General features: G+C 46.7%; 3 protein-coding genes across 10 annotated transcripts in view; 2 read left to right on the forward strand and 1 right to left on the reverse strand.

Annotated features, from left to right (window-relative positions):
* The window catches only part of Vps35l (VPS35 endosomal protein sorting factor like), a 115,449-nt gene extending 110,279 nt beyond the window's left edge, over window positions 1-5,170 (forward strand). The window contains exons 29-30 of the mRNA XM_010610078.3: window positions 4,412-4,558; window positions 5,056-5,170. Of these exons, the coding sequence (XP_010608380.1) occupies window positions 4,412-4,558; window positions 5,056-5,154 (246 nt within the window). The 3' untranslated portion in view covers window positions 5,155-5,170. The remainder of the gene's footprint in view (window positions 1-4,411; window positions 4,559-5,055) is intronic.
* Window positions 5,171-5,329: 159 nt separating this feature from the next.
* Window positions 5,330-16,450, reverse strand: Knop1 (lysine rich nucleolar protein 1). Of its 3 annotated transcripts, none has more exons than XM_010610062.3 (5): window positions 16,363-16,450; window positions 12,973-13,871; window positions 11,086-11,154; window positions 8,584-8,661; window positions 5,330-6,923 (listed from the first exon to the last, which is right to left on the reverse strand). In XM_010610062.3, exons 2-5 carry the CDS (start codon window positions 13,867-13,869, stop codon window positions 6,612-6,614), a joined length of 1,356 nt encoding a protein of 451 aa, XP_010608364.1. In that variant the 5' UTR covers window positions 13,870-13,871; window positions 16,363-16,450; the 3' UTR covers window positions 5,330-6,611. The 3 variants fall into 3 exon arrangements, with proteins under 3 accessions (XP_010608364.1, XP_010608365.1, XP_033614420.1); XM_010610063.3 differs by lacking the exon at window positions 16,363-16,450 and adding an exon at window positions 16,322-16,359; XM_033758529.1 differs by lacking the exon at window positions 16,363-16,450 and adding an exon at window positions 15,308-15,664.
* A 44-nt stretch (window positions 16,451-16,494) lies between these two features.
* Iqck (IQ motif containing K) overlaps window positions 16,495-25,026 on the forward strand; it is a 121,871-nt gene continuing 113,339 nt past the window's right edge. For all 6 annotated transcript variants that reach the window (XM_010610049.3, XM_010610052.3, XM_010610054.3 and 3 more), the window contains exon 1: window positions 16,495-16,697. In XM_010610049.3, the coding sequence (XP_010608351.1) occupies window positions 16,514-16,697 (184 nt within the window). In that variant the 5' untranslated portion in view covers window positions 16,495-16,513. The remainder of the gene's footprint in view (window positions 16,698-25,026) is intronic.

Genomic DNA, 25,026 nt, shown 5'->3' on the forward strand with positions numbered 1-25,026 from the left:
CCCCTGCCACATGGAGCCAGCAGAGAGCAGGACAGGGTGACCAAATAACAGCCTGTGTTCTACTCCTGAGCTTTTAGCACACACAGTGCCCCTGTGAGAGGAAGGCACCATGTTTATTCTCACAGAACAGAAAAGGAAATTGAGACCCAGAGATTCTTGTGTTTTGTGTGTGGTTTTGTTGTTTGTTCTGTTCTGTTCAGTAGTACTAGGGATTAAAACCGGGAACTTCATACTGAAGTATATCCCCGTCTTTTCTATCTTTTATTTTCAAACAAGGTCTCGATGTCATCCAGGCTTGTGTTTGACCTTGCAGTCCTCCTGCCTCAGCCTTCTAGAGTGCTGGCATATAGGTGTGCAGTATCATGTTTGGCTGATTCATGTGGTTTTGACAGGAGAAATTTGATAGCAGAAATTCTACCCTGATTCTGAAGCCTGACCTCTGGCCTCCTCAACTGCGGCCTTTCCTCTCATCTATTCAGCAGTGGCTTACATGCTGTCTAACTGCAGTAGGAGGGCCTGCCTTCCCAGCCTTACCACCCATTGTCATATTGAGAGCTCCCTGTGAGTGGCTTCATTTGATTCTCCCAACAGCCCTTTCATATTGACTGAGGAAACAGACCCTGAGAGTGGTAGCTGTGGGTATAGTCAAGGCAGCCTTCTAGAATGCCCTTGCCTGTCCCCAAAATAGGTTCTCTTGTCAGATGCTGTGTCTTTGTGTTTTCAGAGTGGGTCTCCCATCTTCCCATATGGGCAGGTATCGAGTTCCATACAGTTTCCATGTTGAGCTTCACTATCAGGTTTCCTTCCAGTTATGCTGATCATGGCTTCCGTCTCTGCAGCTTTGGATCCCATCGACCCCGTGTCAGTCTGTATCCATCTAGTTTCCATGCAGTTTTTGTCCTGAATGTTTTCCATCCCCAGTGAGTTGACTCTACAGATACAGAACTCATACACAGACCTCTGTATATGTCTGGGTTCCCATTCTCTCCAGGGTATTCAAGCCTTTGCTGGAGGCAGTGGGATTTTTTTGAGGGCTTCACCCCACTGGGGTCTGCCAGGTTCAGGGGTCTGAATGGCCAGCCTTAGGGTTAGTAGCTCAAAGAACATATGGAACCACTACCTTGGGGCTTAGCACCTCCCAGCACGTAACAGCACCCTTTCCAGAGAAGGAGGGCATGTGTGGGCCCTTGGGGCCAAATTCTGCTCAAACTCATGCAAGCGGGCACCTGGGGGCCATGGAAGGAACAGCATTTAACTCGTTAGGAAAGCTGGTTTATCAAACCAGTGAGGATCAGTAAAGGCACCTCCCTACCTGGCCCCCCTTCCATGAACATAGTACTCTCTCTCAGTGAGGGTTAGGGCCCTGCTTCTTGTCTGTGTAGGTGATTTTCACAGCCTTTGTACCTTACAGAAGAAATGGAAGCCACCTTTTGCCTTCTGTTCCCACTTTTATACTGATTAGTCTCCTCACCCCCACCTCTTCTGACCTCTCTTTCCTGATTTCCTAAAACCAGCGGCTCTGCCTCCATCTTCTAGTCCCGAGGCAGCCATAAAAACTTTGCTACCTAACTTGAAAATAGAGTTTGTCACACACAGGCATCAAACAGGGTTAATCAGCAGGGCCACCTTAACAACCATAGTCTAACACCCCCAGCTCACAATACATATGTAGCCATATAATTCTAATCTACTTGAAAATAGAGTTTGTCACACACAGGCATCAAACAGGGTTAATCAGCAGGGCCACCTTAACAAGCATAGTCTAACACCCCCAGCTCACAATACATATGTAGCCATATAATTCTAATCTACTTTAATATTTCTCATTTTCCTTTGTAGAGAGGGAAGAGGAGATTGATGGAAATAACTATGAAAGGCTTCTGAGAAAGAGCAAAGCTGGGATGTTTCTAAGGATATTTCATCTTGCATTAAAACTAGGGACTTGATGGAAAATGTCCAAATATGTGTATATTTTAGAAAAATATGGATGGACCAAGGTGAAACTAAACACTTCACCCTTGTTTCAACACTGCCATGTGAAGTTCAGTACAGATTCTTGCACAGGTTGGAGTTTTCCGGTCAGTAATTAGCCTCAGGAGCCTGAGGCTGGTGCCAGGCCCACCGCAGGCACTGTGTTCCCCTCCCCAGGGGGAAGGGGTGCCTCACCGCTGATGTGACATCTGCTATCACTGGCGACATCCCTGCTTCCAGAATTGACCCGAGAAAGGAGTCAGCCCTGTTTTAATCATGAGCCTTATGAAGATGTTTGGGTGTGGTGAGCTGGGAACCATGCCAGACCCCTAGAGCTTCCTGGAAATGACAAATCTCGGAACAGACGGAAAAGCAGCTCTTTTCTATTTAAAACCTCCATGGAGAGCAGTGATGGCCTGTGGCCCTGATCTGGCTCTGCTGTGACATGTTCATGTTTTCCTGTCTTGGGATATCCGCTGGCATGCCTCTGCAGTCCTCAGTCACGGCTCTCGTGGTGTTTTAATGGGACATGGCATTAAAATACTTGTGAAAGGAGCTCTTTAGGATAAAAATGCTTATTGAGGAGTTCTGTGGCAGAGAAATCCCCAGTTAGATAGTTTCTTGTTTGACTGTTTAAAAATCTTCACTTCAGTGAAATATAGTTTAAGGCCTCTCGCAGGGGAGATGCTTTTAGTTTGTTCTGAAATAGAATTTTCTTTTAGCTTAGCAAAAATCAGGCATCAGACATGGCCAGTTCTAAAGGGAGACATGGGCACAGGGCCCTCGCTGGCATAGGACACTGAGGTCTGATGGACGGACAAAGCCAGAGCAGGCCACACCCAGCCAGGTGGTAAGTCTGCCTGCTGCTGGGGCACTCAGCATACTCGCTTCTCTGTGAGGCTCTTCCTGGTCAGCTCAGCTGCTTCCTGACCACATGCCCACCGTGGGTCTGTGGTGTGGGCAGACTTGGCACAAGCCTGGGCTCTAGAATCTGCCTTGGCTCAGTTCCACTTCGGAACTCCTGGCGGGGTCTGGGGGCTTGTTCCTTAGCCACTCAGCGTGTTCTTCCTCTGCACAGTGGGTGTCAGCTTCCTGTTGCTGTGCACCCAACAGCCATCAGGTTAGCAGCTGAGACCAGGACCCAGTGATGGCTCGACAGTCTGGCATGTGAGAAGCTGGCACTGGCTGGGTTGTTGCAGGTTTCACAAAACTGAATTCAGTGTTGGCTGGCAGAGTTCTTACTCCGTGGAGTTGTACAACTGAGGTCTCACTTCCTGGGTGGCTGTTGCCCACAGGGCTTTCTCGCCTTCTAGAAGCTACCTATATCCTTTAGGCCCTTTCCTCCATCATGAAAGCCAACAATGGTGGATGAATTTCTTAAACCTCTCTGACCTTCCTCCTTTCTGCCTCATCTTTCCTCTGCTTGCTTCTCCCGCTGCTTTCTGCTTTTAAGGGCTCAAGTCATTCTACTGGGCCCATTGTCTGTACATCCCCACCTCTACCTGCGTGAACAGCCAGATGGATTGCTGGAGCGTTATCAGTGTACCTGTCACCAAGCTGTTGTGCAGACAGACTCAGAAGCTGTGAAGCAGAGGCCCTGGCATACTCAAGTCTGCACCCTTTAGCTGCCCCAAAACAAATCAGATGCACAGCAGGACCTCAGCAAGGGCCTGGAAACTGGCTCACTAGTGGCCAGCACTGGATGCTTCGGCCTGGCCACCCGTTGGGCGGCCTTCCTAGGTGCTTGCATTTCCCTTTGGGAAGCTAGCCTGTTGCTGCATTTGGTTGGCTTTTTTGTCTCAATGCCAGGACTCTCATTTGGTCTGGTCTGCTAAGGACTAGCAGTGTGGGGTGTCTAGGTATAAACTGGTTCTTGGGAAAGCCAGATGTCAGCAACAAACCTTGGGAACGGTTCATGAGAAGGGATCACTTGGCATTTACTGTCACACCTAAGGGGCAGGAATGGTGACTGCAGCTCTGGGCAACTTGAGGTACATCTCATAGAGATGCTGATGCCTGTTTGGCTTTATATTATGCTTGCACTGAATGAAGTGAGCAGGCCTTTCACTGCCAGTTGTTTTTGTTGTTTGAGACAGTCTCCCCATGTAGCCCAGGCTGGTCTCAAGCTTGTGACAGTCTTCAGGTTTGTGCTTCAGCTGCTGCAGTGCTGAGATTACAGGTGTGCACCACCATGCCCAGCTACTGCCGGTTAAGTTTCATTTCCTGACCCAACGACCTGTGTCTTCCATGTTACAGGTGAGGCATGGAGACATGTCCCCTGACCTGGTCCTCCTGTACTCAGTTCAGATGAAAGAGCTGGGAGTCAGGAGGTTAAGCACCATTCTGTACAACAGATATGGGGAAAGCATGCACTACCATAACTTACTCAGCCTCGGCCACAGTCCAAGCCCGAGGCTGTAACTTTTCCTTTCTCTTTCAGGCCTTGAAGCGCCAGAGCTTGCTGGGCCTGTCCTTCTTCAACAGCATCTTGGCCCACGGAGACCTACGCAACAACAAGCTTAACCAGCTCTCTGTCAACCTGTGGCACCTAGCACAGAGGCACGGCTGCGCAGATACCAGGACTATGGTGAGGCATTCCGTGGGCCCCACGCCAAGCCCCACTGGCTGCTGTACAGGGTGGAGGCCAGACGTCAGGCTGCCCTGGTCTCCCCTTCTAAAAAAGGCCATACCCAAGAATTCTGCTGGGTCCCTTCCCACTGCTAAGAGGCATGGCATTTCAAGTGTATTCCCTCTGAATAAAAGACATACATATAAAAACCAGTTATTCCTGGCTAAACACAAATCTCATTTTAAGGGCTTGTTACAACCTAAGGTCTGCTTTAAAAAGTGATTTCTCCCCTTGTATCATTCAACATTCCCTACATTCTGCTAAAAAGTGTAATTCACGTAAAAGCTGATTTGTCATAGCCCTGGGCTCCAAGGATAGTTATGAGCCAGAAGCAAGACTGATCTTTATTGGGCTGAGGATTTAGCTTAGTGGTTCTGCCGCCTGCCTCAAAAGTGCAAGGACCCGAGTTCAATCCCCAGTACCAAAAAAAGGATGGATCTTTCTTTTCTTCCTAGGTGAAAACTCTAGAATATATCAAGAAGCGAAGCAAACAACCAGACATGAATCACCTGACTGAGCTGGCCCTGAGACTCCCTCTGCAGACAAGGACCTGACCCTGGTCTTCCAGTCCCCAGGACTCTGGCACTGAGTCCAAAAATACCGTATCTTTGCTACCCTCCATTTTTACTGGAAATGAAGTTTTTTTGTTTTTACTTTATTTTTACATATACAGATTGGTTTCGGCTCTGGCCTCTCCCCAGGTACGGACAGTGAGAAGTGGGGATCAGCATTAAAATCAAATCTTGTTCTCCAAAAAATAGTCTCTCAGTGTTTGTTCACACAAGTGTCATTCAGGTCCTCAGCCCGAGGACAGGATGGGCCTTTAAGAAAGGGAGTTGCAAAAGAACATGGGTAACTTTGTTTTCTAGCAGACATTTGCTTTTTCTTTTGTAAACGAACTTGGAAAAACAATCTACTTTTACAGGGCCACCACTCCATACAGGTTCAGTTCCAAGACCACATGCTCACCAACTGGAGAGCACCAACACCTGGAAGTGAGAGCTGCGTACACCACGAGGGAAGACTTACAAAGAGCAGATGTGTCACCCAGTTAACTCCTTTTCCTGAACACTGCTAGACCGGGATTTGGAATGTGCTGGCAGGTCCCGGGAGGAGCGAGGTCAGCTGGGAGATGCGCTGTGGCTGCAGTAGAGAGGATGCTCTTAGGTCGGATGCACAAGGTAGCGAATGGGAGGCAGGTGGCCGAGTGGACACTATACCTGGAGCTGTGAGGCTCACTGGAGTCCAAGCATGGAACCTGTTCCTACATGGTAAAGCAACCTTCTGTGTCATCTCCACAGCCTAAGCCTCCTTGCATTCAGCCTCCACCACAGAAGTCACTGGATCCTTCGCCCTCAGTTCGTGTAACTGCTCTCCAGAATGCTTTGTTCAGAGTCCAGCCAACACCCAGAAATGCCAAATCCAAGCGCATCCCAGCTCAGCTGCAGCAGAGAAAGGGTGGCCGCATCTCCTTGTTGGCCCGTGTGCAGCTATTCCGAACAGGGGAAGGCAAACGAGCCTGCCAATCCCCCATCACGGTTCTACTTCCTGAGAGTCAGACATGCCACAAAACTTGTTTCCTCCATCCGTTAACCCCCAACAAGAATCCCGGGTCAGTCCCTAGAAGGGACATCAGAGTGATTAGTGACTTAGGGCTCAGGGAACCACCTTGTAATGCATGGCACTCAGTGGTGGGTGCCCCTAGGCAACTTTCTAACTCACTTCCTGAACCTCTCAGCTGCCTCATGAATAGCACCTATTTCATAATCATTAAATACAGTAATGCAAAAACAGGATTTCCCTAGGCCAAACTATATCCTCAACAAAGGTCAGTTGTCAGCTGCCATTATTTACATGCCCATGTCACCACAGGGATGTAGGAGTAAGAGAAAGCAGGTTTTCCGCTCCCAGGACTCATGAGCTGCCCATTTGTCCTTAGTCTCCAAGGGTGTTCTGTCCTGGAGAGCTGCTGGGTGGCTTTCATCTGGGCTATCTGGGTAGAGGACAGTGTTTAATCTTCTAACCTGACAGACCTGGACGCATTCTTGTCAATGTAGAAGACTTTGTTGGAGGTGGCAGAGAAGCCAAGGCCGGCGCCCCGGCTGTACTTCCAGCTCATGGCCCGGTCGTAGTCCTGCTGCAGGTTCTGCTGCAGGGTGTCCGCTGCCGCCTTGCTGAGGGCCATGTTGGGTCTTGTAGTCATGCTAGGGGGGCGGCTGAACGAAGGGGACAGATTCTTAAAACCACCCATGAGTTTGAGAAATTTCAGTTTCTGTTCCTTGCTTTCAAAACTTGCAGTATCCCACTGGCCAAACTGAGTCCCCTGTGTAAGGAGAAAAAAAGCAGTTACTTTTGCTTAATCCAAAGCAATTCAGCTGCTTAAAATGCTAGGCAGAGTGCCACTTACCCTTACCACAGACTGCCTTATTAACACCGGCAGGGCCTCCAAGGAGCACGGTGGCCATTCCTAGACAGGACAGCACACCTCTCCACACCCCGGCCAGCTGCTCGGTCACCCGTGAAGGGGAAGCAGTTCCTTTCTGGGAGGTGCTGCCCTTCACACTGGGTAGGAGGAGGCCCACAGTGGAGAGGGGTCACACCAAGTCAGCAGCTGAGCCAGCCCGGGACCTTGGAGGTCCCAGTTCCGGCCAGAGTGCCCTACCACCCACATGAAAATCTCCACGTGCAGGAAAATGGGAGAGGCAAGAAACCCAGCTCCCCACGACGATGTGACTGAAGTCACCGCCTGGATGAAGCCGCACCTGAGAACTCTGATCAAGTCACCCCACCTCTCTGAGCTCAGGGTCCTCATCTCCAAGATGAAGAGTGACTCCTCTACCCACAAATCCCAGCACACAATTACTGGCACATCTGCGGTCCTTGGTCATTCCTCCTGCCCCACGCCTTCCAGGCCGCTGACCTCTGCCTCCCCAGGAACTTAGCACCTGTGAGCCTAATGCCAGGCCTGCACGCTTTTCTAGGTCAGCTCTGGGGAACATCAGAACCAGGGTGTCACTACACACGGCCCAGATGTGGGAATCAGTAGTTCAGCAGTTTCTACAGCAGAGGTGGCCTGTGACAGACACCAGCTGTGCCTGGTGAGCTGGTGTCTCAAGGCTGCCAGCCTGGAAACCCACACTTGCCTCCTCAGGCTCACAGCTTAGGTCCTGGGGCAGTGCCAGGTGAACACAGCACTTCCCAGCCCAGATCTCCTGCCATCAGGTCCTTCCCAGTACAGTCACTTGCCCTTACTCCATGGGGTCATCTGTCAGCTCTGCTCAGCTCAAAAGGGTGGAGGGAAAGGCACCCAATGGAGCCGCTGTCCATAACCTCAGTTAGGGGCATAAGGCCACTTTCACAGGTATGGAAACTGAGGCAGAGAGGGAAAGTGCTAGCCTAGAGACTTAAGTTAGTAAGAGGCAAGGCCACTAACTCATCTCAGATTTTCTAATCCAAAGCATCACTCAGCTCCAAAATGGGGTGAAGTCATTCAGCTGAACTGATCCAAGAATGGGGAAAGCCAGAGCAACCCGCCAGGGTCCCAGCTCACCAACCACAGCAACCCATTTTCATGGACCAAGAGCTGCCCTCGGAACCATCCTATCTGCTTGGGCAGGGCCCAGAAGTTTGCCATTCAGACTGGGATCTTAAGCCAGTCCCGAGATAGGCCTGCCACTGCTCCACCCTCACCTCTGCCTCCCACCCCTTCCTAGCAGCCCTCTGAGGACACGGCCCACAGCTGCAAAGAGTGTTAAATGTGTCCTCAGGGCTTAATCCACAGGACCCCACCCCCCCACCGCACACCCAAAGGTCCAGGCAGCTGTTAGCCCAGCCAGTTCCTCGGGAGGGAGGCAGACACCCTTTCAAAATAAGGAAAGTCCCTCAGGAAGACTGAGAGCTGCACAGGCAGCCGAGCCAGTGGGCTGGAGCTTAGAGAACTGGAGCAGGAGCAGGCACCTCGGAGACCTTGGCAGCAAACTCACCGTCCACGTTCTGGGTTCAGAAGCTTCTGTCTTGCCTGACTCCCGATCGATCTCTTCTTGTAAGGCTTTTCGCCTCACCTAACAAGATGATGAAAGAGGGGAAAGAGACAGGGATGTTACTTCTGAGCTTAAAACCAAAGGCTGAGGGATGCAGGGTGGCAGGAGATGGTGAACCTCACTTTGCTAGACCTTGTGTAAGCCTTTTTCAAAAGCACTGTCAGGGCTGTGGCTCTTGGACTTGGGATCTGCAGGCCTCCTTTGTCCTCCTAGGCAGAGTTTGTCTTTTCTGATGATGGTACTGGGGATTGAACCCAGGGCCTTCACAATAAGCTATATCCTCAGCCCTTTTTATACTTTATTTTGAGATAGAGTCTAAGTCACTAAATTGCCCAGGCTGGGCTTCAACTTTTGATCCTCCTGCTTCAGCCCCCACAGTGCTAAGATTGCACACATGTACCATAACCCAGCTTGCAGTGCCTTTTTTTTTTTTTCCCTCACTGAGTTTATTGGTACATTTTAGGTATACAGTACAGTTACATTCATCATTGGGATCTTGTACCTTTACATGACAGGTCTTGGTTCTCATTTTTTCCCCTTAACCCTGCCCTCCCTTCACCCCCTCCTCCCCTCCCCATTTACAAACACTTTATTTCCATTTTTAAATTTTCTCATATTGCAGTTTGAGAATGAATTTCTTAGAAATAACTCATCTACCTGAACCACTCCCAACAGTTTGGTTTAAAACAGCCATTAGGATAGAAACTTTCTCAAAATGCAATGCCACTGCCCTATGGTTTGTTTTGTTTTGTTTTTTTGACACAGATCTTGCTCTGTAGTTAAGGCTGGCCTGGAACTCACAGGGATCCTCCTGCCTCAGCCTCCCAAGTGCTGGGATTACAGGCATGCAACACCATGCCTGGCTTGCTCTATGTTCTCGTGCTGGATACTGTAGTTAATTTCAACAATGAGAGTGCTGATTTCTAAAAGAAAGGCATGGGCTAATTTGAATCCCAGCCCTGCCATTAACCAGCTATGTGGCCTAGGTAAGTCACTTAACCTTTCTGAACACTGGTCTGCTTGTCTCCCACTTTGGAGGGGAAATGGGAGAAAAAAGTATCTACACAGCAGAGCCCCTGGCACGCAACAGGGATGCCTCGTTTGTGGGCGATCCAGTGAGCACCAACAACGTGCTCTTCCACACAGCAGCTTCCAGGGCCTTCTCTCCGCCCCAGGGTCCAGGTATGACTTTAGTTTCTGCATCGCGTCCTCCCTTTTCCCTCCTCTCTAATCTGCCTAAGGCTGTCAAGTGATGGGTCCTCTTATACCATTTTAACTACAAAAAATAAGGTGACAGCTGTAGGAAAAGAGAAAACAAAGGTCCACCCCTCCAGTGAAGTCACGCAAGGATGACTTCAGATGTGCAAGGGTGTTAACAGATGTGCATGTGCAGGCGCAATTAGAAGATAAGTAGAAAGAACGACGGGTACAGCACGAGTCCATACTGTTAAACTACACTTACATACATCGATACAACAAAAAGTCTGGCAGGACACCCAAAGGGGCTAACACTGACTAGTGGTTACAGTCCAGGTGCCCATTTTTAATGTTTTTCTCAGGGAGAGTACAGGGGACTGAACTCAGGACCTCACACTTGTGAGGCAGGCAAGGTGCCAATTGAGCTAAATATCCATCCCTTTTTTCCCATTTTTAAACATAGGAACCTTTTAGTATTTATAGGGAAAAGGTTGAGTCACACTACAGCCGTCCCCTGTGGTTATAGTAGCTTAGAATCCATAGTAAAGAAGCACAAGTAACTACAGAGCAAAGAGCTCTGCACACAGAACTCAGGCTGAGCTCTTACTGTGTCCCCAGGAGCTGGGGGACTAGGAAGGGCCAGGGCCTGGACAAGCGGGGCCCCAGCACAGCCCTCCGCCTGGCGCCCAGCCCCACTACAGCAGCTCTGGCAATGCTGGCCCAGCCAGGGAGAGCCAACCAGGGCCGTGTCCTGCAGAGAGGCTCTGGCACTGTCACCCCACTCACCCTCCTGGCCTCACTATGAGAGTCCCCTCTAAAGAGCTCCTAATGCCCCAACGCAGGCTTTGTCCTTCCCCGTTTCTTCTGGTTCCGCAGACTCGGCTCACTCCTAAAAGCTCCCTCAATTCCTCTTTCCGGGGGTGGCGGAGCCTTGACAGGCCCCCTCTATCTCATTCCCATACCCTGCTGTATCTCGGGCACTAGTGCAGCCCCTGCCAGGGACTCACATGAGGACAGAGTCAAGAGCAGCCGCCATGCACCAAGCACAGCTGTGAAGCCAGGCCTGCGACTCCTTCCCATCCCAATCGGAACCGCACTGGGTCCCTACTGCAGTCTGAGAAGACCTGTGCAGTCATGGTCCCTCCTCCACAGGGGGAAGGGAAGGAAGGGTCCCTGCCCCTGGAGCTGTGCCGCCAAAGTTGGACCTGTGCCTCCTGGGGGTGGCTGGAGACAGTAGCAGGGCCATACCTGGTCTATGTGCGCCTCATCCATGTTGCCCTTCTTCTCCAGCACCACCTCCAGGTCTGTGTCTGGCTCCTGCATGAGAGGAAGGAGGCAGTGAGGTTCCAGTACACAGCGAAAGGCCCAGCAGCCAGCAGGGTAAGGTCATGACGAAGTCCAAAGAGGACCCCAGACTGCAGCATCGCTCGGGCCCCTGCCGCCTAACTGTCTTAGCTGACAAAGCCCTGCCACTCTCATCTTTCCCTAAAACAGTAACACCGAGCTATCTGACAAACCGAGGGCCAGAGAGGAAGGTGACCAATACAAGATCACCTACCACTCAGGGACAGTGCTATTAACCAGGCCCCTCCCCAGGCCAGGCTGGCCCCCAGCCAGTGCACAAGAGCTGGGGCTGGTTGTTCACAGGAAAATCCAAGGGTTAGGATGTGGCTCAGTAGGAGAGCACTTGTCTAGCATGCATGAGGCCCTGGGTTTATCCCTGTACCGTAAAAAGGAAAATGGAAAAAGAAATAATGGAAAATCCAGGCTCCTAAGGCCTGTCAAGATACTTTTCATGTGGCTCCTGCCCACCTCATCCCTGCAGGGAAAGAGAATCCAGAGCTGTCTCATGGAGGACGTCATTTCTCGGGCTCTAAAGGCTGGCTTCCGGGCCAGGAATTTAGCTTAGTGGTTCTGCCGCCTGCCTCGCAAGCGCAAGGAAACAAGTTGGATCCCCGGTACCAAATGAATGAATAATGAATGAATGAATGACTGGCTTCTAGGAAAGGGTACACAGGAGGATTCAGAGAAGGAGCCCAAGTTGGGGTGTGAATCCTAGCTTTACTTCTTCCCAGCAGGGTGACCTTAGACAAGTTCTTTTCTCCTTTGAGCCTGTTTTGTCTGTTAGATGGGATGACAGGAGCAGCTACCTCACCACACTGATAAAATGGGTCAACACATGGAGAGCACTTATCACCGCCCAGGCACACAGAAAGCCCTCAGGAAGTGACACCGACCGTGATGGCACACGTGACAGGTCACACGCCATCCTGGTTCCACTCACACACCCTGAGGTCAGGAGTGGTGGCCTGGCCCTGCCAGGGGCCCAGCTAGTAAGGGCTGCAGGTCAGTGCAGTCACTGGCGTTTCTCTCTAGCTCCCCCACCCCCATGCTCCAGGAGACCTGTCAGCAGAGAGACAGCAGATCTCAGTGGTTGTCACTGGGCCACTGTCCACTCCTTTACTTCTGGTAACAAGACCCGTTTTCCTCTCAGGAACTGTCCCGCACCCCTCCTTCTCAAAGGTCGAGGTTCGGTGGGACTGACACCCTCAACACCTCACTCCTGCTTTCCTAGCAGGGCTTCCAGCTGGTGACCCAATTGAGACCCATGACAGCAGGCCTGGGACATTTCCCGGAATTATTCTGAGGAGCCACTCTTCTTGTGGGTGGTTGAACTACTAAGATGAAAGCCATGAAGTGGGGGTTGGGGAGCAGAGGAGAAACCAGGACTAAAACTAAGAAAAACACAGCCATCTCCTGCTATGTAAATATATGTGACTCCTACATCACGTGTACTGAGCTCAGACTTTGTGCAAACGGCAGGAGTTCAGAAATCAAAGGCTTCATTTGAAAAGTGACCCCAAGTTATTGAGAATCTGGTAACAGAGGGTCAGAATTTGGGTAGGGCTTTGATTGCAAGGCAGACCTATACTACTGGTGATATGCTTAGCTATACCTGAAGCTGGGTAACACAGAGCCTTTTCAATTATGTGTCAGTAACCCCCTCCCAGGGTTTTGGAGGCTAAAAGCCTAAGTGCCCGTGCGTGTGCAAATGTGCATTCACATGCACATGGGCACTCCCAATACCTGCTCCTACTCTCCCAAGGCAAAATCCAGTTCTGAAGGAAAACCTACCTCCTTCAAAGGGTCTGCTGCTACCACGCTCTCTTTCTTCTTCTTTTTCTTCCTTTTCTGAGCCAGCTCCTCAACAACTGGCTGCTCTACCTTTTTCTTTGCCTTTGTCCTCTTCTTCACTGGGGCCTTAGGGTCGTCTCCTATTGGGATGTACTCTAGAACCTCCACTTTGACTGGCTTCTTCTTCCTTCCTTTCCTAGGGCTGCTCTCCTGGGACCTGGGGAGCTCGGAGGGGCCCAGGTGGGTGTCTTCCTCCTGGTGAACTTTCTTCTTCTTCACTTTCCCACTGCGTTCTCTGGAGCTGCCCTGCTTCCGTTTCTGCCCCAAGGCTGCCTGCTCCTCGGCCTCCTTCCCCACAGCGCCTCCATATGAAGCATCACCAGCCTGACAGGGCCAAGGATCCTGGATGGGGCCGGCTGTGGTATCCCGGACCTTTTTTTCTTTCTTGTGTTTTTTGAGCTTCTTACTAGCACTGGTGGCCGCCTCACCCACCAGGGAGGTCTTTAGCCCTGAGCCCTGTGACGTCACCAAAGGCAAGGACTTCTTCTTTTTTTTCTCCCCACTGAAGGAGTCTGAGGGGTCAAGGGCCTGCTTCCTGGGGCTGGCCAACTTTGTCTGTCTGGCTCGTGATGTGGGCTCAGATTCTGGGAACTCCTCACAAAGGGTGCTGTGGCCTTTCTTTTTTTTTTTCTTCTTTATCAGGGGCATCTCGGGTGCCTGCCCTTGGCTCATAGTCCTAGAGGGGGCTGTGGCCCTCAAAGGAGAAGTGTCAGCAAAATAATTAGTATCATTTATGACAGAGTATTGAATCTCTGGTTCTTTGACCACTTTTTTCTTCTTCTTCTTTTTCTCCAGGAGCCCAAGGCCCAGGTCTACTTTGTGAGTCTTGGTGATCATTTCTAGGGGGGCGGGAAAGGTAGAAGTTATTACCACATCCAGCCCTCAGTGCTCAATTCTACTAAGCTCTGCACAAAACCCAGGTGGATAGTCTGACATGTTAGGGAACTGGAAAAAATGGCTATGATTCCTTTGGAGCGATGGGAAATCTGCTAGAAGTTTAAATTTGGAAAGCCCTAGGTTTTAAAAGGCTTGATCACCCAACTTCCCCGAGCCTCAGTTTTATCATCTGAGAAACTGGGGTGGAGTGGGACTAACACCTCTTCCTTGAAGAATTATTACAGACAGTAAGTGAGGTGATCCATGTAAAATGCTTGGGATACTGTTTCTTTTTCTACTCTGTTCCTCAAAGCCCTAAGCACAGTCATTCATTCAACATGCCATGTACCAAGGGCCTAGCCGGGACTAGCAACTGAGGGCACAAGTGTGACCAAGTCAGAAAGACCAAAGGTTCCCCTAGGGGCTGACCTTTCACAGGATACCACAGACAGAAATCCTAAGGTCAATTCTTCTTGCCAATTCCCACCAGCAGGATCAACAGTGGCTCAATTAACTCCATATTCTGGCTCATCTGAATGGTTTTCTGGGGTCTAGAAATGAGTCCTCCACCCTTATGCCAGGTAACTTTTACAACTTCCTAACTGTCTTCCCACAAGACAGTGAAAGAAAAACCCACAGTTAGGACTTGAAAGACCTGGATCAAGTACCAGGTCTGGATACCCCTGAAAGACCTGGATCAAATACCTGGATCTGATACACCCCTGCCCTTGGCTCCTCTGGGCCTGTTTCCCTCTCCATAAGGAGATGAAACAAGAGACTTCTCAGGACAGGAGCCACATCCAGACTGCAAGCCTGTTTCACTTTTTTTTTGTACTGGAGATCGAACTCAGGACCCTGTGCTTGTGAGGCAGGGGGTGGAACCACTGAGCTAAATCCCCAGCACCCGTTTCACTGTTTTTTTACATTTTAAACTGACTGCCAACATCTAATGACTGGCAGTGACACAGCAACCTAAGGCACCGGTGAAAAGGGGTTGGATGCTCAATTCACTTCAGCTTCTAGCTGGGCTGCTTTAACTCCAGGTACCAGCCCAGTTTCTACTACTCCTGCACCAGGGCTAGATGTCAGAGAGATTCAGGGAATCTAGAAACAAAGTTATCTCCCCACTGGAAGTTTAGATGATGGGAGAGAAAGACCAGGAGCTTCTCCATCCTGATCTCAGAGCCTAGAGGGTCCACACTGGTCTCAGCACCTCTTAGCAGTTTCAGAGAGCCAGGCCTGAGGTACAACTCAAGTTCATTCATAACCTCCTCCAGCAGCGCCTGAAGAATCAGGGAATATCTACCTCTTTCATTCATTCCTGTTCACTCTGTTTCCTGGTGTATGCTAGGGCCTAGCTCAGCATCTGGCACACAACGGGTGCTCAATAAATACTCACAGAATGCATTAGGTAAGAGCTACAGAGATGACAAGATTCATAAACCAGCCATCCAAAAGTAGGTCGATCTGAGAGAGAAAGAGGCACGATGTCAATGCTGCAGATGTAAGAGCAAGGATGGCAGTAAGGACAGGGTGATGGAGGTCATACAACCCACCCTACCAGTTACCATGACTTTCTGAAGAACAGAAGTTTCCTGTTGGGCAATCCAAGTAAACCATCTTGGACAGATGACTTAAGATATACAAGTGAAGATGATTACTGGAGAGGTGGATAGATGGTGACTATGTGGACACAGAGGACATAAACAGGACTATATGGGTGATGATTACACCGGAACAAAACCCAAGACAGGAGCCCAAGAAATGTTGACATTTAAACAGAGAGGCTTGCAGAAGGTGAGTGTGCAAACCTGGACAGGATGGAGTCAAGAAAGCCCAATGTACTTCAGGATGGAGGAATGGTGAAGAGAGTTGATTAAAATAAAGCTACGGGAGGTCAGAGGTCAGCTTAATCCGATTCTGTCCCCATCTCTGCCATTCTGAAGCCTGCAGCATCCTCCTCTTTACTCTTTCAATGAGAAAGGAAGAGGAAATGTGCCTTACGCAAATGATTTCTCTAAAAGCGCTTTTAAACTCCCGCGGAAGCCTCCCAAAGGCTGTTTTGTCTATTTAGCGTCACGGGCTTGGGAGACGTTCATTCACTAGTCCTAGGTAGGTCTCGAGACCAACAGGTGGCAAAAGTGATGCCAACGCAGCCCCCGCACCAATCCCCACTCCCACTGCACCCACCAGTAGGGCTAAAGGGGGTCAGGAGGTGGCAGCGGCCACTGGAGGGCCTAGCAAGCCGAAGCCGCCGTATTAGCACACAGCCAGGAGTTACGCAGGTTCCCCGGCCGCCTTCCAAGCGGGAGAACTTCGCGGAGGCGGCGGCCTCTGGCCCGGGCGGGTTGTGAGGTACAGGACGTCTCCTTTTCCCCTCCTCCCCGCCGCGCAAACCCCATGTCCAACCTACTGATTCCGCGCGACGACCAGCACAGCTCCTTTCGCACTCACCTGCAGATCAAACCTCCCCGCCTCCACGTGAGACAGCTCTCCGCCGTGACCCGGAAGTTAATCTCGAGTCGCTGAGCCGACCCCCTGCAAGTTCCGGCTGCTTCCGGGTCGCGGCCTTGAGGCGAACGCGGTTACCACGGAAACTGCGATCATGGCGGCGACTCGGCTCTTTCCTAGTCGTTCGGTCCAGCGTGAAGAACCCACAGGCTCTGCTGATTCATTGGTCACCACCCCGACCTCTGTGCCCACTGTGTCTCCCGTGTCTCCTGAATCTGTCTCCCCGGGGCAAGTCGCCGAGCCACCCGGCAAAAATCTGTGGGAGCAGATCTGTGAGGGTAGGCAGCTCGGGCTGGCCTAGAGGGGCGGGTCCGGGGCAGCCCGGCTGGGGGCCTTGTTTTCTGAGCGCCAGCTGTAAGCCTGGCTGCTGAAGTTGGAGGCTACAAGCTCAGCCCCGCCGACATCCGCGTTTTAAATAGGGGGAAACAGCTTCCAATGGGATCCAGGAAACCTGCGCCGCAGGTGTAATATGTGGTGCACACGCGTTGAGTACCTTGTAGGCAAATGGGTTTTAATTCCTTCTTGCTTAAAACTTTTGTGTGTGGTGGTAGTGGTACCGGGAATTGAAAATCCAGGACATTTACACAGATATGTTCTTGTTTTTTTTGAGGTATTTTGTTTTGCTTTGTTTTCGAGACAGGGTCTTGCTATGTAGTTCAGGCTGGCTTTGAACTCACTGTGTAGGCCAAGCTGGCCTGGAACCCACGGAGGCTGCCTCAGCCCGCCCACTACTGGGATTACAGGCATGCACTGGGATTATCATCTTGCACCAATATTTTGAGACAAGGTCGGGCTAGGCTGGCCACCAAGGTACAATCTTCCCCCTCTCCCGTAGTGCTGGAATTATGTGTGTGCACCACTATGGCCAGGCTGTTTCAAAGCTTATTCGACACCTACAAGCAGAGTTTCACTTACTTGTGCTTTTGTGGCCCTATTGATATAGGAAATGATACAGGACTTCTAAATATGATGTAGGGGAATTATTATAACTCCCAACCTGCTAGATGTCCAACCCACTTAAGTTTGTGTTTCCCAAATTGAGGAATGAATTTTAAGGAATAGAGAGGTTAAGAGTAGGAAATATTTATTGAGGAGAAAGACACAACTCCTGAGAGGCTGGACTTCTAAATATGATGTAGGGGAATTATTATAACTCCCAACCTGCTAGATGTCCAACCCACTTAAGTTTGTGTTTCCCAAATTGAAGAATGAATTTTAAGGAATAGAGGTTAAGAGTAGGAAATATTTATTGAGGAGAAAGACACAACTCCTGAGAGGTAGGAGGGAACCCAAAAGTGGGTTGCCAAGGATTCCAGTTCTCAGGGAAAGTTTTACAGAGCACAACCACGTGGTTACAACATGGGTTACAGCTATGATCAACCAATAAGATTATAAGTATAGTTGTTTGATCCATAGAGGAAGAAAATCACATAGCAAGTGTACTTAGAAGAAAGTTTTCAGGAAGGGATGAGTCTGAGGGTCTTGGTCACCCACCAAGGTGACAGATGTCTGTCTAGACTTCATTAGACCAGGCCATCTATTTCAACCTTTGTCCAGTGCTTAGCCACTTACCAGGCCAATTATTTAAATAGAGGATGACCAAAAATTGCATACTTTTCTGGTTAATTTTTATAATATAACAGGAAATATAAAAACAACAGTTTTATACTGAGGATCGAACTTGGGACCTTGTGCTTGCGAGGCAGGCGGTGGAACCACTGAGCTACATCCCTGTCAACAACAGCAGTTTTATCAAATTTATTCAATACAAGAATCAACTGGTTGAAATAAAACCTGCCTGAGCAATACTCGGGATAGTCATTATGTAAGCAGACATGCTGCTCAAGTGACATTATGGCTAAACTGTTGTGGTTAAAGTTCTTCTAGCATTACACTGCACTAGAATAAAATATTTCTTACCCTTTGGTGCTATGATCCAAGGAACTAATCCAATCGCTTAACCATAAAAATCTACTCAGGTATTAGAAGGTAGTTATTGTGGCTGTCTTTTTCCAAGTGTGTTCACTTCTCTAAGTCATAATACAACTTAGAAGGGTGTCATTGGGGAAATTGATCCTCTTATAGAGGGGGTCATTGTTGCACCTACCTTACAGGACTGTTGTGAGATCTAAATGAGATAATTATCCAAAGGTTCTCTGGACAGAGCCCTGCAATTACAAAGTATTCTATAAATGTTCCTTAGTGTCAGCAAAGAAATGTGCTTTTCATTGTGTTTTAGAGTGAGTTTTTTTGGTACATCAGGCCTATAAAGAGAAAGCAAAGGCAAAAGGTGTGACAGGGATGTAGCTCAGTGGTGCAGGCCTGCCTGGCAAGTGCAAGGTCCTAAGTCTGATCCTGGTACAAGAAAACAAAACAAAGGGTGTGGAGGCTCTCTGAAAAGCAAGTGAATTGGTTCCATTGATTTATAAAGTGATGGAGTGGGGTTTTTTTTTGTTTTGTTTTTTGAGACAGGGTCTCACTATGTAGTTGAGACTGATCTGGAACTCATTTTGTAGCCCAGGCTGGTCTCGAACTAACAGTGATCCTCCTGCCTCAACCTCCCGAGTGCTGGGATTACAGGCATGCGCTACCACACCTGGCTTAAAATGATGGAGTTTAAATATTGAAATTAGTGAGGTCAAAGATGGTGAATTATACACATGGGCACTGTGATGATTGTTTTAACCTGATTAAATCCAATTCTTAAACATCTAACAAATGGCACTTTTCTGTGACAAATACACAGTGACTAAATTCAGTTGTTTATAAGAAATGTGAAAACATAAGCTTTGTGGTAATCATTAGGCTATGTATTACATTCTATTAGGATGTCTCCATTTAAAAAGTAAGTAACCACATGGAACCTAACTTCATGAAGACAAGATACAATATAGGTAAATTATATACTTTAACAAGACCTTTATCCTCCCTGGTTCGTGTTCTTTTGTGTGTGTGCATGCCTGCCTCTACAATAACTTATTTATAAATGTTTTTCACTTTTCCCCCTCCTCTTTCTAGTGATGACTGTAGACTTTATATTCTCAAAAGCACTTGTGTTAGTTTCAATAAACTTTTCTTCCAAGGGTTCCAACCAAATCTAGCTGGCTTGTGGCTTATGTTTAACTGGGTTTAACCAAGACTGAGTGTAAATATTTGAGGCTTACAGTTTTCTATTTTCTATTGCTGTGATTACTGTCCTTGATTCATCACTTAATTAGATATTCTCCAGGTCAAAAGCCCTAATGCTATGATAAAATCTTATCCCTTGTCCCACCTGCCAGATACCAACATGGATCAGCTTTGAGTCAACACTTGTTCCCCGGCAAAGCAGCTGAGCAAGAAAGAGAAAGACACTAGCCAGTTCTCAGCACTGCTCATCCACCGACATCCATCAGTACCTTGCCCATGCCCACACTCACAAGTCCAGGGTTCTAATCCTTCAAACGTTCTGTGATAACACTTGGCACAAAGGCATTCACTGAGAAGAGTCGGGCCTTTAGGAAGTTCTTTATGCCAACCCACATATTTGCATCCATATATATGGAAGACTCTACTATTCACTACCTAGAACCCCCCTGCACTGTCTAGGCTTTTGTTTTTTTATTAGTCAGCTTTCTGTTGCTGTGACAAATACCTAACACAGCTTAGAGAAGGGAAGACTTATTTTGCCTCGTTGTTTTAGAGGTTTCAGACCATGGTCATCTGGCTCCATTGCTTTTGACCTTGTCAAGGCAGAAACATGTTGGCAGAAGGGTGTGGCAGAAAACAGCTGCTCCCCTCACAAGTAGAATGAATGAATCTAATGGTAACACGCTGCCCTGTGTTTTAAGCACCATTTATTCATCCAGCAAGTATTATTTGGGGTCACATTAGCACAAACAAACCCAGGTACTTACCTCACCAAACTACAGTCTATTTAAAAAGATAGCTATTGAGTTTTACAAAATTCAGTGAAAATTGATGTGGATTATGAAGAGAAATGACAGAGTTTAAAAGTTATATGCTTCAGCAATTTGAGATTTACAAATGCACATATTTTACACTGAGACTGTTTTCATGCTGTCTCAAGTGGTTCTCAAGGCCATGAAGAAAGAAAGGGGAATTCACTTGCTTGCCAATTGGGAAAAATAGTGGTGGAGCTACAGCTGGTATGGGATGATAGGCAGAATTCTAACACACCCCAAGATTCACCTCCACTGCACATACCTCTGATATTCAAACATCTACCCATGTGAGCTTTGAAAATATTCTCCAGATATATTTTAAAGGCCCTAATTAATCAGTTGACTTTAAATTAGGAAGGTTATTGTGAGTGGACCTGACCTAATCAAATCCTTGAAAGAAGTCAGAAGTCAGGGATTCAAGCTAAGGAGACTTCTGGTGGTCTTGTAGCAACAGCAACATTGTGCATTGCCTTTGGCAAGGACCCCAAGATGACCTGTAGAAGCTCTGGCCCTCAGCTGACAGCCAACAGGAAACAGGAACTTCACACCTACAACCCAAGAAACTGAATTCTGCCAACTAGTGAGCTCAGAAAGGACCCCAACTCTCAGATAAAGTCACAGCCGTGGCTGGTGCCTGCATTCCAGCATAGTGGGACCTGAATCCCTTCCCAGACTACTCTGTGTGCATGTGTGTGTCTGGGAAGGGAGGTATTAACTGTGGACTGATCCCAAGGAACACTGAACTACTTCCCTACCCTTTTAAAATTAAAAAAATATATATATTTTTTTCTGCTTTTTAAAAATAAATTTTATTTTATTCCATCCCCCAATCCCCATCCTCTCCCTATGCACAAAAGTTTTGTTTCCATTTTTTCTTCTATTTTCACTTTTTTCTTGTTCCTTCCTTTCTCCTTCCCTCCTCCTTTGTTCCCCTTCACTCATTTGAACACTTTTTTCCCATTACCCAACATGGATTATACATTTCAATCCTTATTTCCATTTTTGCTTTCTCACAGTGGAGAAACAATGCAGTATTTAAGCATTTGTGTCCAATTTATTTCCCAAGAGTATGGTGTGGAGAAACAATGCAGTATTTAAGCATTTGTGTCCAATTTATTTCCCTTAAGAGTATGGTCTCAAGATCCATCCATTTAGCTATACATGTCTGAAGTTCATCCTTCCTTACGGTAGAGTAGTAGTCCAGCAAATAAAAACAAAGCACATCTTTATCCATTCATCAGTTGATGGGCAACTGGGCTGTTTCCAAGATTTAGCTGTTACACACTGTGCTGCTATAAACATATATCACTGTAATATGATGCTTTTAATTATTTTGGGAAGATGCCAAGAACAGGTATAGCTGGATCAAATGGAACTTCTAGTTTTAGTTTTTTGAGAAATTTCTACACTGATTTCCACAGTGGTTGCACTAGTCTACACTCCCACCAACAGTGGAAAAGGGTTCCTTTTTCCCCACATCCCCACCAGCATTTGTTATTGATTGATTTCTTGATAGCAGCCGTTCTTTCTGGAGTGAGATGGAGTCTCGGTTTTGTTTTTATTTGCATCTTTTGAATGGCCAGTGATGTTGAACATTTTTCATATACTTATTTGTCTTTATAATTATCTGAGAAGTGTCTTTTTATTTCAAATGCCTATTTTTTGCAATGGGGTCTTTAAATTTAAGGGGTCTGATTATGTTTTGAGTTCTTATATATTCTAGATAATAATCCTTTATCTGAATAGCTGATGAAAATTTTTTCCCACTCTGGGTTGTCTCTTCTCTCTTTTGGTGGTTTCTCTTGCTGTGAAAAAGCCTTTTAATGATATAAGGTCCTAGTTGTTGATTGTAGTGTTTCCTGTGTGGTCTGGGTTTTGTTCATGAAGTCTTTGCCTAGTCCTTTGCTCTCAAGCATTCTACCTATTCTCTCTTCCAGCAGATTTAGTGCTTGATCCATTTCAATTTTAGTTTAGTTCATGGTGAAAGATAGGGGTCCAGTTTCAATCTTCAGCATGTGGAAATCAGTTTTTCCAGCACCATTTATTAAAGTGGCTATCTTTCTTCCAATTTAGGTGTTTATCTCCTTTATCAAAGATAAGATGGTTAAGTGTGTTTGGAGTTGTTTCTCCATCTTCTAGTCTGTTGCATTGATCCTCAGGTCTGTTCTTTTGCCGGTACCGTGCTGTTTTTATCATAGTAGCTTTGTAGTATAATTTCAGGTCAGGGATAGTGATACCCCTTGCCTTGCCTTTGTTGCCCAGAATTGCCTTTGTTATTCTAGGCTTCTTCTGGTTCCAAATAAATTTTAGGATTATTTTTCCTAATACTGTGAGATATTCTGTTGGGAATTTGATTGGGATTGCATTGAATCTGTATAACAATTTTGGAAGTGTGGCCATTTTCACTATATTGGTTCTTCCTATCCAAGAAAAAAGGATATCTTTGCATTTTCTGATATCCTCTTCAATCTCCTTTTTCAGAGTACTGTAGTTTTCAATGTATAAATCTTTTACTTCCTTTATTAGATTGTTTCCTGGGTATTTCATTTGTTTTTTGGATGCTATTGTGAAAGGGATTGTTTCTCTAATTTCTCTCTCTGTTAGTCTGTTATTTGTATACAGGAAGGATATTGATTTTTGAGTGTTTTTGACTTTGTATCCAGCTATGCCACTGAATTTGATCATCAAATCTAAAAGTCTTTTGGTGGAGTTTGAGGGGGTCTCCTATGTAGAATACCATGTCATCCACAAATAGTGATAATCTACGTTCTTCCTTTCCTATTGTTTGTTATTCCTTTTATTTCTTTCTCTTGCCTAGTTGTTCTGGCTAATGTTTCCAGAACTATATTGAACAAGAATGGTGATAGTGGACATCTTTGTCTTGTTCCCGATTTTAGAGAGAAAGCTTTCAGTTTTTATCCATTTCATATGGATAAAGGCTGTTGGTTTGTTGTAGATGGCTTTTATCAGATTGAGATAAAGACCACTAATTCCAGTCTTCTGTAGGGTTTTTATCATGCATGAATGTTGGACCTCGTCAATTGCTTTTTCTGTATCTATTGGGAGGATCATGTAGTTTTTGTCCTTGGCTCTGTTAATATGGTGTAGTACATTTATTGATTTGTATGTGTTGAACCATCCCTGCATCCCTGGGATGAATCCAGCTTGGTCATGGTGTATAATGTTGATCATTTGCTGCTTTCTGTTTGCCAGTATTTATTGAGGATTTTTGCATCTATATTCATTATGGAGATTAGCCTATATTTCTTCTTTTTGATTGGATACTTCTCTGGTTTTGGAATCAGGTTAATGCTTGTTTCTGTGAATGAATTTGGGAGCATTGGTTCCCTTTCAATTTCTTTAAAGAGTTTGAGGAGTAGCAGCATTAGATCTTCTCTGAATTTCTTGTAGAATTCAGCTGTGAATCCATCAGGGCCAGGACTTTTATTTGTTGGTAGTTTTTAGATTATATATTCAATTTCATGGGCTGATATTAGTTTATTTTGAATTTCTATATCTTCTTGATTCAGTTTTGGTAATTCCTTTGTATCTAGGAATCTGACCATTTCTTCTGTATTTTCTATCTTATTAGAATGTATGTTCTCAAAATGGGTATTGATGATCTTCTGGATCTCAGCAGGGTCTATTTTGATTTCTGCCTTTTTATTCTAATTGCATGGATTTGAGGCTTTTCTTTACTTTTTTGATAAGGTTGGCTAAGAGTTTGTCATTTTATTTAATTTCTTCAATTCATTGATTCTTTGTATAGTTTTCTTAGTCTCCATGGCATTGGTTTCTGCTCTGATTTTTATTATTTCCTCCTTCTTTCGAGCTTTGGGCTTGACTTAATTTTCTTTTTCTAGAAGCTTGAGGTTCAACATTAGGTTGTTTGAGCCTTGTCTGCTTTTTTGCGGGGGCAGTACTGGGGATCAAACTTGGGACCTTGTACTTGCAAGGCAGGAAGCGGAACCATTGAGCTAAATCCCAACCTTGCTATGCTTTCTTGATATGGGAATTCACCATTCTAAATTTCTCTCACAGGACTGCTTTCATTGCATCCTATATATTCTAGTATGTTGTATTGTCCTTATCATTTAATTGTGGAAATTGTATTCTAGTATGTTGTATTGTCCTTATCATTTAATTGTGGAAATTGTCTTATTTCTTCTTTAATTTTATCTGTGACTCATTGGTTTTCAGAAGGGTGTTATTTAATTTCCATGTGTTTATGAAGCTCTTGTGGTTTTCTTTGCCACTGATTTCCAATTTCTTTGCACTATGGTCTGATAATATGCATGGGCTAATTTCACTTCCTTTGTATTTACTTAAGCATGTTCTATGAGCTAGTGTATGGTCTATTTTGGAGAAAGTTCCATGTGCAGCTAAGAAGAATGTGTATTCTAATGTGGTGGGGTAGGACACTCTGTTAATAGATATCTATCTATTAAGTCCATTTGTTCAAAAGTTTGGTTCAATTTTAATGTGAAAATTTTTAAAATTTTGAGTCAGGATCTCACTAAGTTGCCTACTGTTGTGGATGAGATGTCCCCTGAAGCCTCATGCACTCAGACATGGAACCTTTGGAAGGTAACTGGATTATGGGGGTGTTATAGCTGTCTTGGTATTAGGAGGTAGGGTCTGGTAGGAAGAGGCTGTCACTGTG

The sequence above is a fragment of the Fukomys damarensis genome, unplaced genomic scaffold, assembly GCF_012274545.1.
Source record: "Fukomys damarensis isolate Sample0158 unplaced genomic scaffold, DMR_v1.0_HiC HiC_scaffold_34, whole genome shotgun sequence".
NCBI classification, from domain to species: Eukaryota; Metazoa; Chordata; class Mammalia; order Rodentia; family Bathyergidae; genus Fukomys; species Fukomys damarensis.

What these genes read in the sequence shown, in the direction of transcription:
- Knop1 (XM_010610062.3), bottom strand. Translation starts at nt 13,869, where the DNA reads ATGATCACCAAGACTCACAAAGTAGACCTGGGCCTTGGGCTCCTGGAG. An exon ending in ATGAGGCGCACATAGACCAG is followed by an intron (nt 8,662 to 11,085) that starts GTATGGCCCTGC and finishes TCATCTTGTTAG; the next exon opens with GTGAGGCGAAAAGCCTTACA. An exon ending in CTGAACCCAGAACGTGGACG is followed by an intron (nt 6,924 to 8,583) that starts GTGAGTTTGCTG and finishes CTCCTTACACAG; the next exon opens with GGGACTCAGTTTGGCCAGTG.